This window comes from Desmodus rotundus, chromosome 9 (genome assembly GCF_022682495.2).
Source record: "Desmodus rotundus isolate HL8 chromosome 9, HLdesRot8A.1, whole genome shotgun sequence".
In the NCBI taxonomy this organism is placed as follows: domain Eukaryota; kingdom Metazoa; phylum Chordata; class Mammalia; order Chiroptera; family Phyllostomidae; genus Desmodus; species Desmodus rotundus.
The window spans coordinates 93,892,916-93,905,597 of record NC_071395.1 but is presented as its reverse complement, the minus strand read 5'-3'; the positions used below and the strand labels follow the sequence as shown (position 1 = coordinate 93,905,597).

The following is a 12,682-nucleotide window of genomic DNA, read 5'->3' as shown; positions in this document are numbered from 1 at the left end:
GGGAACCAGTAATTGACACATTTCACAGCACAGATATTAAGAAGTACCATAGTTATGTACCACTAGTAAAGACCTATTATAACTAGTATATCACCAAATGAACGCAACAACCCAATTTCAGAGATGTTAAAAATATGAAAATAGTTTCCCTTCGAAACAATGAAATAAAGCAACACATTTGTATCTTAACTAAATCGCTGTTCAAGGAATCAAACACACTGTGCAGAACAAACTTCTACTTCCTGATAACAGTGCCCACAAACTCCTACACATCCAAAGAGTGCTGTCAGGTTTAAAGAGACCCATTAGAGGCAAAAACAAAACACTAAAAAACCCACTTGGAGGTGATCTTAAAAAGATTCCTCCCTTCACCAACCAGCACCACAAACACCTGATTCTTTAATGGAGCTGACCATTCTTTTCTCTCCACATTAGAAGAGCCTTAAAAGTTGCTTGTTCTAACAATAAACTGAGGACTAAACAACTAAGGCAAGTGTAAGCAATACATATGATATCTTTTCCTCATTTGATAAGGTGGAAATACTGGACGTGTGAAGTAGAGAGACAAAGCTGATGCTAAGGATGGACAACGATGCAGATAATCCAGAGGGCTTTGCTGTAATTTCAAAGAACCAGAACGCATGTATAGTATGATTCAAATGTTCGCATGTGTATATTTTCTTACAGAAAAAAGCAAATAAAGAATATATTAAATGTGACTAACTCTAGGCAGTGAGAAGGTAGATGACTTTTTTATGCGTTCACATCTTTCCGAAACTTAATACAATGTACATATACTACGATACTCACTATCCGGGGGAAAGTTAAGTTCCTTGCTCCCAATTCTATATACATTATACCATGTTGAAACACATGCATTCATCTCAATAGCTTTTACTGTTCTGGAAGTCTCCTCTTCCATACATACAAGCTATAAATTCAAATCTCAACTTAAAATCAATCGTCCAATTTTCAGGTTTATCGACTTCTCTGTAGTTTTCCCCTCTAATAGTCTTCTTATAAATATTTTCAAAGAGCAGTGATAATAATAAAGATATTTAATGTAGTTTCATATATACGAGGCATTGTTCTAAGTATTTTCATGTATTAACTTTACCAGCAGTACAAAGTAAAACTGGTCACCAGTCCACATTAATAATGTAGATCTAAATGAACTGGTGAGGATGACTGAAATAAATGGGCAAAGTATCTAATGATCCATACTGCCCATGTGATTACCATATTTAACTCAAATTTTTAAAAAAACACACACAGTAATTCTGGTGAACCTAATTTAGGTGAAATCCTAAATTCTAACTCTGTATAAGTGAACAACTATGTTTTACTTTTTTAATAATTAAAGCAAAAGTCAAAGAACACACCTAACACATCGAGACCTGCTAGTTGACCTTTAAAATATGTATATTTTAGCTCTTTGGTCTCGGAAGTGGCCAAAGCAAGATGTCAAAGGGGACATGGCCATCATCGTTCAGCAAGCACCACACACACCATGCCACCACTGTGGCTTGAAGGCCTACCACCTTCCGAAGTCCACCTGCAGCAAGTGGAGATACCCTGCCAAGCAGAAGAGGAAGTCTAACAGGAGTGCCAAGGCTAACCAATGAAACACCATCGGGACTGGCCATACGAGGCACCTAAAAACTGTATACCACAGATTCAGGCATGGACTCCGTGAAGGAACACCACCTAAACCCAAGAGGGCAGCTGTTGCAGCGTCTCATTCATCTTAAGGATTTCAAGGACTAGTCATTCAATAAAATAAAATAGAATACAAAATATATTTATATATGTACATACACATATAACATAGTGAATAATGCCTGCTTTAGGAATCCTTTTTAATCAGCAAGGGTTAAAATTTTTTAAAAAGAAAACCCTCATTTCAGATCATTTCATTTTTACCCAAGTAGTACTGACAGATGTCAAAATCAGGTCTGTTACTGTGTCTTTCCTTGGTTTTCACTGGCATGGATAATACTAAATTTTCTCTTGTACTTACTCTGCATTCATAATAAATACTCTGTCTTTTGTATTCTAATAAATACTTGCCTTTCAAACATTTAGGGAGGGCAATGGATTTTTTACCTTTCAGTTTGCTGGCCAATCACTGTATGTTCAACACTGAGACATGACAATAAAAAAAGGAAGTAAAGGGAAACAGAGAGAATAGGTACACAACTTTCCCCCCCATTCTTTAAAACCACTTCCTGGATTTAGCCTTCATGTACAAAAAAGTCATGTACAGTATTTCAGGGATGGCTTCCCAGAGGACCCCTTAGTGTCAGGCTTCATGAGGACGTTGCCTATCCTCACCTAGCCAAAAATATGTGAAACGAGTCACTGTCCTGCAATTATTGCTTTATAAAGTTTACTGAATCCATTACCCACTTTCACTCCTAAGTATCTGTCCTGGTTTCTCCTGACCACAGATAATCTGGGTTTTTTAGGGCATTCTCATAAGCTATAACCAACAATATCAAACTTGTATTTATTAAAAATCATTGTCACTTTAGTTTTTACTTCTTTGACCTCACAGCTATTTGTAATGTCACCTTCAATAAAATTATATAATCAAGAGTTGAATAAAACATTAAATACTAAACTTTTAACAAATGCTAAACATCTAATGCCCAAGTGGACATGCTACTATTTATCATCTTTTTAAAGTCTCAGTTAAAACGCTTATGAGAGTTTCTAGTTCATTCAGATTGGTGTGAGTTAGGAGGATAATCTGCATCCCACAAGTATTGCAGCAATTTGACAGTATGTGTCAAGAACGTTTAAAAAGGTTCTTATCCTTTGATTCAATAATTGTACTTACAAAAGCCCAAGAAAAATAATGCAAAGGTTTATGCATTACATGGCCATTAAAGCTTTTTAACAAGAGAAAAATGTTCTCAATGTTACACTTAGTGAAAAAAAGCAAGATACAAAGTGTCGAGAATACATCTAAACCATGGATCTCTGTGTGTGTCTATGACTGGAACTACATCACATGCTGCTACATCCTTACTTATCTCTGATTAAAAACAATTTGTTTCTTTTGTTGTATGGTTATTTTTCAAGATTATCATATAAAGAATATTTTTTCACTTTATTATTTTTTAAAAGAACCTAAAATTGTCATTAAAGATATCTCTAAACTAGTATCTGTTTCCATCCACCTGCTACTTTCTAATTCTATTAACACAGAAAAGCATTTGGCCACACAGCATGCCACTTTCCTGAATATTCTTCCAGCTTACTTGTTTGGGGTTTTCTCAAATACACCTACATAAGCACTGTACTCAAACCCACTGAACTACCACATGAGTCTTTTACATGTGGACACAACATATCACATAAAAGAGGAGGCTACTTCCTCACATACAAGCTTCTTAATTGCATTTTACAAATACAATTTAAAATAACCAGTTTTAGGGGGGGGTCAAAAAGCAAAAAAAAAACCCCAAAATCATAAAATAGCCAGTTTAAGGCTAGAGGTTTCAGTGTCTCTTACTAAACGTTTGTAACTGACTAAACAAGTAGACTTAACACCTAGGAGCTAACAAGACTCTAAAGACTACCGGAAATGAAGATAACAATGTTTTCTCCATGCCTTACCTATGGACCCTAGGAACAAAGACCAAAGCAAATGTTAACTTTAGGGACACACTGCTGTCACTACCAATAGACGGGGCAGAGCAAAACGTGTTTTTCCTTCGCTCTTCTCCAACAGGTACTTGCTTGGTGTTCTTCCTTTAAGTAGTATTTGGTAGAATGGTTCTGAAAGAAACTTCTTTCCCTAAATATAATGCACTGTTGACAAGAATTTTCACTAACCAGCATTCAATGATAAGCAGAAGTCCCAAGACAAAGCAACAAATAGTCCTACTCATTCCCTATGTATAAAAACCCTTCCAAAGCAAAGAAAAACTGCTTTTCCTAAATAAAATGCTATTTTAAGATATTTAAATTAAGTAAGCCTAAATTTTATTTGCCTTGGTCAGAAATCCACAATGCAATAAAAGCAAAACTCAAATACTAAGTTCAGTCCAATCATAACTTCTCTGGGGAGAGAAGTACAATAATACATCACAGTGCAAGACCACATCTTTTTCTATAGAAAATTTTGGGAACCAGTATCATTGTACAGAGAGTAGAGTATAAAAACACCCCCCAAGCAGGCTATTTTAATGTGGTACGTAACAGATATATCCCTGCTACATTAAAGATGGCTATGTGGTCATAAGGAGAGAAGTCAGTGTCTATTAAAATTTTGTGAATACTCAAATTCATGTGGATTTCCTCTATGCTTTGATATACACTCAACAGCAATCTTATGTCCAAACCCAAAAGGTTTTTTTTTTTTTTAAACGTGCATTCTGGGACAATAAACATAAAAGGTTATTATGTGCTCCAAAAAAGTGTTTTGGAGGGGACAGAAGAAGGAAATTGCGGATAGATGAACTCATAAGGTGTTTTCAAATTGAGAAATGCACCATTTAATTTGATCAGAGTGCTAATTTTTTTAACTACTTAAAACACAAGTCCAATATACTTCTAATGCAAAAAGTGCAAATATCATCACCAAGGCATACAAGTATTTTCTAATGCTTCAACATAAACTCTCTTTACCTTATTTATAACAGGCCAAATCATTCTACCTTTTAACAAGAAAAAAAATTCTCTTAAGTTATTATAGATGCTTTCACTTAAAAAGTTGTAACAAATTAAGTCATTCAATAGCTCTCCCAATCCTTTTAAAAGTACTGCAGCTCAATCAAGTCTTAATTGAGACTGGTAGACAGAAAGGCATAGAGTGGCATCTCTACAATGACTTGCATTTTATATAAAATTTGGGAAAAAAGTAGATATTTGCAAAAAAAAAAAAATTCAGGTACAAAACAAATCAGTTCCCTTAAGAGAGCCAAAAAAGGAGAAAATGAAGAGACTTAGTTACACCTCTTCAAAATAGGCAAATAGGCTTCAGCACCATCAAAACAGATTTCAAAAGATATTATGAATAGGTTCATTTCATTTCTTAGGAAATAGTGGCAACAACTGCACTCATTTCCTGTTCAGATTCAATTCAAATTTCTGCCATTTCCTTTTAAAGGAAACACTACAGCAATACAGAGCAGAGGGTCTATAATGCTGTTCCACCACTAAATCTAGTAAGAAAAACTACCAGGAATCGGGTTTTGACATTCAAGATGAACAATCAGTTTTTTATAATGCTCTTAACATTCAATAATTTTGCTTCTTTAAAAAAATGTCCATCAGTGAACTAAAGAATAACTAATGCCAAGAAAGCCCATTTTGAAGAGTCATGGCCTAGCAGTGAAATCATTTCTAAGAGTTTTAATGTACTAGACAATACGAGACTATTTACACCAAAATCAAATCATTTTAGTAGAATTTTAACTGTGCAAGAGCATGTCACTGTGCCCTCAAAAATGTAGTGGGAGCTGTAGTGAGAGCTGTAGTATGAGATAGACAATATACAGATAGCAGTGTAGCTGCGACACTTCCAGATAATTAAGGCTCCCCGAGGGTAGGTGGTTTCTGTAAGGTATAGGCCCTGAACACCCAAGATCCTTCAACCCCTCTCCGAAGCGCGTGCTTTGGCAAAAGCAGCGTCCCCTAAAGGGAAAGGGTAAAGGAAAAACGGTTCAAAAAGGAAGGATAGCTTAGGGAGAGGGGCTCAAAGTGCGAACGGAGTGCCAGGGGCCCTGCAGAGGTTACCGAACGACCCACTGCAAAGGCGAGTTTACGGGGCCTGCCGGAGAAAAGGCCTCGCCTAGGAGTTGCAACACACTCTTTCTCCAGTGCGCAGCGCACGGCCTGGGGGAGGGGGAGGAGGGAAACAGCTGCCAGGGGAGCGGCGAGCCCGACCCGCTCACCGTGAGGGTGTCGTCTATGAAGAGGGGAATCTGCCTCCTCTCGAAGGGGAACTCCTCTTCCCCGTCCCTGCACACTGCCACCAGTCGCGCCATGGTCCCCGACGCTGCCGTTGCCACCGTCACCACCTCCTCCCAGCTGCTGCTGCTGTGGCTGCCGCCGCTGCTCCTGCTGCTGCCGCCTCCTCCCAACTCCTGCCTGCAACAGCCAAACGCCGCGAGCTTCAGCACCCGCCGCCGCGCAGCACATTCGCCACGGGGGGAAGGGAGAGGAGCAGGAGGGGACCCAAGAGTCGAGCTGCGTTTCCCATCACCCGATTCCACACGCGCTCAGCCAATCAGCGCCGAGCGGCGACGGGACCCGCCCCCTCGCGCCGCTTTTCCTCCCCACCCCCCTCCGCGGCCGGTGTCCACTCAGGGTCCAGAGGAGAGGCGGAAGGGACTCAGCAGCCCCAGGGCTTCCCCAGCCCGTCACTGGAGTCCCGGCTCCAGGACCTCACCTCGGGCCTCAGCTCCACAACCCACTGCCTGCTTCCCGCCGCCGGGGACCCCAGAGCTGACCCCTTTCTCCCCCTTTCTCGGAGCGCCCCGCCCAGACAGTCCCCCGGGTTGCAGTTGCTCAGCGCGACCCCGCCCCTGGGAGGGGTCGACCCCGCCTCGGCTCTGCGGAGGCCAAGTGGGGAGGCTCAGACCCTTTCCCCACCGTTCTCAAGGAGACCTCTCGGCTCTAACCTCCGTTTTCGTGGTCGGCTCCCTGACCCCCACCTTTGCTCCCCGTTACCGGCTGACGAGGCCCGCGTCAGGACCGGCCTGGGCGGGAGAGCGGCGCCGAATGCCGTTTCCTCTCCGGGATCAGCCGCTCGCGCCACGGGGAGTGGGGGAGGGCGGGCGGTGGACTTGGGGAGGGTGGGGCAGGGAGGGGCGGAGAACGTCGGGCGGGGCTCCGCCTCCTCTCGCGAGACTGCAGAACGCCCCTGCCAGGTCGCTTTCAAAACCGTAGCGGCGGGGGTGGGGTTTCCGCCACGTCCCCTGGAACCAGGTGATCGGTGCCCTACCCCGAGTCTAGATACTCAAATAAGTTAAAAACAGGACTGCTGAGAATGATTGAGTACACCCAAACCTCAGGCCCCTGACGCGCGGGCCGCGAAACAGCTCTCCCAAGGGCCGAGGGGCGAAGGGAGTCAAGCCGAGCTGAGTCAGGGCCCACGCGAGGGTCGAGGCCCAGTGAGGACCTGGGTAAGTGGGAAGGAGCTGAGGCTTTCGAAGTCAGTGACAGCCAAAGGCGGGAGTAAGGGTAAGGGAGACGGGTATCTACGGGATAAGAAACAAACTCTGGGCTTGGTTTCCAGGTACTGGACGTGGCTTTCCCAGACACTCAGATTAACCAGGAGCCAGCCGCATCACTGCTTCCCAGACAAACTGCGTTGAGATACCGCCGAGGAGGCAATTCTTAAGTGCTGACATTTTTGTTATTGTTGTTGTTACACATAGAGGCAAGACTATGTGTAGAGTGGCTTGTGTATGCTCCCTAACCAGCGAAACTTCTTGGGCCGGGTTAATGTTAACTTAGGAACTCAGGACACTAGTTCCCTTGGGCAAAGTACTGGTACTGGCCAAAGGCCCTTCCCTCTCACCCTCTCCTAAGAAGCGGAGCTGTTTTAAAGACAATTCACTTATACTCGCGTGCCACCATGTACTCAGTTCCGACCTTGAAGACTTTGAAAACCTGTTGTAAAGCCAAAATAATTGTTGGGAAGTATTTTGCCTAGGGAAAGTCTGCCAATTTTAAGGATAAATCCATTTGCTGCTTTTACAACTACCTAATCCTGATAACAGATATGTTTCCTGGGAGAATAGGTAGAGCTGTGATACTGACCTTTAAAAATATTTTGGTTGCCCAGGCCAGGTAGCCAAGTTGGTTGGAGCGTCGTCTCTATGCGCCAGGGTTGCGGGTTCGATCTGATCAGGGCACATGTAGGAAACAACCAATGATAGGTCGATGTTCCTTCTCTCCTCCCTCTATCCCCTTCACCCGCCCTCTCCCCCTTCCTCTCTCTAAGAAAAATTTTCAATTAAAAATACTTTAGTCATCACATACAGTGTTAGAGATTCACATAGTGCATCCTTAGCCATGTTGACTTGAGATATTGTGTGGTCACTGTTGGGGTGGAAGAACCATTGTTAAGTCCCAAAGTGTGATTAGCCAGTAAGTATTTATGTCTTGTGGCCCTGTTGGGAGAGCAAAACAGTGTGGTTGTTAGCTTAAATCCCGTGAGCATCCAGGATGTGCATGCAGCTTCTGACAGGTTAGACTACGTGGCGAAAGCTTGGACATTTTTAGAGAACCTTGTGTTTCTGTAAAAACACTCCTAAGGAAAAAAGAATACTGTGGTTTTTAGGATCTAAAGGTGCTCCTATAGAGACTTGATTAATGTGACTATTTTGCACCTTTAAAAAGCTTTTTTATTTATTGATTTTAGAGAGAGAAACATCGATTTGTTGTTCTACTTATTTGTGCACTCATTGATTGATTCTTGTATGTGCCCTGACGGGGAATGAAAGCCGCAACCTTGGCATATTGGAACAACCCTCTAACCAACTTGAGACCCGGCCCACGCTACCTTTTAAACTTTCTTTGGATTATGGTTAGTAAAGGACATTGAAAGTAGCAAGCTCAATATATAGGTGCTAATTTTAATAACTTTTTGTAACTGAGCACATACGGTACTAGCAAAGAACAAAGTATTTAAATGGGGATTTAAATCTAACTTATAAAAGGCTTTAAAATCCAAATATAAAACATAAGGAAACTACAACCATCTCTTTCCATCTGAGTTTACTTTATCTGATTTGAATGTTTTTTATGTCTACAGACATAAAAATGCTTACCGAGCACAATGCTTACTATCTTCGGACAATGCTTCACATGCTGTAGGTATTCAATAAATATTTATAAAGCTAAAAAGGTGGATAATTTGCCAGCTAACTTGCTCTTTCTCACAAGGTTAAGGTGATAGCCTGGTGATACAAATACGATAAAATCATATTATAAAATCATACTGAGGGAAAATGTTTAAAAAATTATTTCATTGCAAAACAATTTGTAGAAGTTTTAACTATGTATCTTAGTTTTACAACAGGCACTCATTTTTCTTTTTTCTTTTAATTTCTAAAAAGATTTTATTTATTTATTTTTAGAGACGGGAAGAGAGGGAGAGAAGCATCAATTGGTTGCGCCTTGCTCGCCCCCAACCTGGGACCTGGCCTACAACCCAGGCACATGCCCTGACAGGGGATTAAGCGGTGACCCCTTGGTTCACAGGACAATGCTCAGCCCACTGAGCCCCACCAGTCGGGGCCCGTTTTTATTAATATTTCCAGTTTGTCCATCTGCAGCTGTAGGCAGCAGCGCTGCAGCAGCTACTTCATGACTAAATACCTGCCTCTAGAGAGTGCGCCTCTAATTGACAAAGTAAGTCATTACTATATAAAAAAGCCCGATGTTGCCTATTTTTAAATCTCAATATTGGCATTGTGAAGGTCATGGTGGAAGGATTTGAAATGTCAGGAAGGAGAAAGCAGTCAACAGTGGAGGACATTTTGCTGTTACCTAATAAAGAACACTTGAAGTGATAGAGATGTGATAAATTATCAGCAAAATGCCGTTTTTCTTCTTATACAGATCCCCAGTGTGTGAGAGCCAGCTACAAAAATCAGGTATAAATGACATAGGACTATTTTCGAAGCTATCTAGGTTGAAAAGAAATGAAGAGTACTGATTTATTCCTTATTATTTATCTTCATAGACTATACATAAACTCCTAGGGAGCAAAATATGTTTTTGTATGATTTATATATCATTGATGTACAATAAAAATAAAACTGGTTGTCATCTAAACACAAAGCTCTTTATGTATATGAGGTAGATGTCGCCTGTTTATAATTGTGTAAAATGAAAGTCACTTTCAGAAGCTCATAGGATAAAGTCTTAGACCAGATTAAACGTATTTTTTTCTTCTCTTTCCCTCTCCCTTTTCTGTCCTCAAATATTGATACTTGAAAAGAAAATTGATTTAATCATAATTGTCACTATATTAACCATGTTGCTTTACATGGTAAAATTAACAACAGAGGCCCTGGCTGGTGTGGCTCAGTGGATTGAGTACCAGCCTGCAAACCAAAGAGTCACCGGTTGGATTCCCAGTCAGGGACACATGCCTGGGTTGCAGGCCAGGTCCCCAGTTGGGGGCGCACCAGAGGCAACCACACAGTGATGTTTCTCTCCCTCTTTCTCCCTTCTCCTTTCTCTAAAAATAAGTAAGTAAATATTTTTTTAAAATATTAACAATGCTATTTAAATTACCATAGTTGTCCAAATCTGGATTTTCTTTTTCATGAGTTAACAGTGGGAGATTGTTGTCTATCAAAAATAGATACACATTTTCCCCACTTACATTTTTTTTAATATTTTATTTATTCTTAGAGGGGAAGGGAGAACTAGAGGGAGAGAAACAACAGTATGAGAGAGAGACACTGGTTGCTTCTTATACAGCCCCAACCATGGACCCGCCCACAGCCCTGGCATGTGCTCTGACTGGGAATCGACCTGATGACCCTTCGGTTTGCAGGCGGCACTCAGTCCACTGAGCCACACCAGCCAGGGCCCCACTTACATTTTTTTAAAGGGAAAATAATGTCCACAAGTTAAAATGTAAGCCCTTTGAAGGTGGGACCTTTGTCTTTCTTCTGTTGTTTCCCTGGACTTACCTGTACCTGGCACATTGGAGCTCAATAAATCTTTGTTGAATGGTCTCTTTTTCTTCAGAAGGTAGAATCAAGTCAGAAGGATCTTTTTTACTAATTCTGGTTATGAATGCTATTTCATTAGCTTTCTCTTACATGAATATCCTAATTGGAGGTGGAAAACACATAAAACACTTTGTTCTTTTAAGTTATGATTCAGTATGTATAATTGTGAGACATAAACTTACTGAGATATTTATGACCTAGAAAAGGACGAAGGAGCAGTTAATGACAAGCAGCAGCAGACCACATATTCATTAAGTCATCAAATTACCTACTTTAAATTACCTTTATTTAAATTACCTACTTTAAATTACCTTTATTTGAAGGAGGGCTGAGAATCTAGAGGGCCTCACAGCCCTCCCCTGAAGACTTTGAACAGATAAATCGTGGGGGATCAGCACTGTGATTAGCAGGAAGACCAATCACCTTTCCTAGTCATGCTTAGTTCACATACTTACAATCTTATTAAATTTCAAGTCTTTTCACGGAAAATGTAATTTTTGTTCTTATAACTATATAACCGTTCAATATACTGATTTGAGGGGAAAATTCCTTTCATTAACAGATTACCTCCAGATATAATGTATCCTACTTAGCAAATATAAAATGGCACATAAATACTAAACTAGCCATCATCAATGTAACAAACTGAAGTAAATTAGTAAAATAGTCATCTAACAAATCAGGGAATAAAACTGATTTTGAACGAATTAGTTTAGTTAAACTGAACTAATTTAGTTGAACTAAAACTAACAGCAAATCCACCATTTAATGTTAGAGGAGGTTCTACCTACAAACAATCCAGATTGTTTACCAAATATAAAATTACCTTGAACATCTTATCCTTGTCACAGCAATAAAGATTTTTACTTGAAAACAGAATGGACTATAGAAAGGCAGATTTTAATTTTCTTGTTTTCTTTTTAATTTTTTCAATTACAGTTTACATTTAATATTATTTTGTATTAGTTTCAGGTATACAGCATAGTTTGACTTTTCTTTTCACCCACTTTAAACAATATACAAGGAACATTAGAATCGGAAACAAAATTTTTTGTTTAGCCCAGGCCAGGTGGCTGTTTGTTCGAGCGTCATCCCGATACCCCAGGGTTGCCAGTCCGATCCCTGGTCATGGCAGCAGGAGTCAGTGAACGCGTTAGTAAGTGGAACGACACATTGATGTTTCTCTCTCTCCCTAAAATCAATTAATATTTGTTTTTTAAATCTTAGATTTCAAACAGCAGTTTCAAAGTTCTGCTTAAGAACTTAAGAGTCTTTAAAAGACTCAAGCTCTGTAGGATATTAAAACTTCCTATAGCTATGGTTTTTAAAAGAATTTTTTATTTTACTGATTTTGCAGAGATAGAGGGAGGGGAGAGGAACATTGGTTGGTTGTTTCACTTATTTATGCATTCATTGCTTGATTCTTGTATGTGCCCTGACCAGGAATTGAACATACAACCTTGGTGTATCAGGACAATGCTTCAACCAACTGAGCTACCAGGCCAGGGCCTATATAGCTATAGTTTTGTTGTTAGACTAGGTACTTGATGATTTTCTCACTGGTTCTTTTTCCCCTTAACATGGTAGGTAAGGCATGCCTGATATGGCCCCTGCCTGCCTCCCTAGCTCATTACTCTTTTTCTGAGCTCACGTTTCCTTTAATTTCCACCATGTGCGATGTGCCCTTGTAACTCAGGACCTTTTCTGAGGGATTCATACTCCTAGATTCCTGTTATTTATCCCTTCTCTTACCAGCACTTGGCCCCCCACGCCCTAGACACACAAACAGCAATTTATCCTACCCATCAGCTGTGGCTCAAAGTAAATACCATCTCTGGGGAAAATATTCTTGACTCTGCCAGGTCAGTTCTTGGTTTGCCACTTGACAACCTGTATTTCATTGACAACACAATTTATAAAAGTTGTTTAATGTGTTTCTCCCACAAGATTGCAAGTACGAAGATACCAGG

At 40.6% G+C, this 12,682-nt stretch overlaps 1 protein-coding gene and 1 long non-coding RNA gene across 6 annotated transcripts in view; one reads left to right on the top strand and one right to left on the bottom strand.

The window, feature by feature from the left end:
* Window positions 1–6,799, bottom strand: part of GGNBP2 (gametogenetin binding protein 2) — a 29,659-nt gene extending 22,860 nt beyond the window's left edge. For 2 of the 5 annotated variants that reach the window (XM_024572972.4, XM_071219349.1), the window contains exons 1-2: window positions 6,669–6,799; window positions 5,907–6,102 (exon numbers count right to left, since the gene is read on the bottom strand). In XM_024572972.4, coding sequence (XP_024428740.1) covers window positions 5,907–5,999 — 93 coding nt within the window. In that variant the 5' untranslated portion in view covers window positions 6,000–6,102; window positions 6,669–6,799. Of the gene's footprint in view, window positions 1–5,906; window positions 6,103–6,403; window positions 6,524–6,635 lie in introns of those variants that run through there. The other 3 variants (XM_024572975.4, XM_024572974.4, XM_024572976.4) reach the window with 3 other exon arrangements.
* Window positions 6,800–6,855: 56 nt separating this feature from the next.
* Window positions 6,856–12,444, top strand: LOC123477936 (uncharacterized). Its single transcript, XR_006652978.3, has 3 exons — window positions 6,856–7,139; window positions 7,253–7,357; window positions 9,102–12,444. It is a non-coding gene; the product is annotated as an uncharacterized lncRNA (long non-coding RNA).
* The last annotated feature ends 238 nt before the right edge of the window (window positions 12,445–12,682 follow it).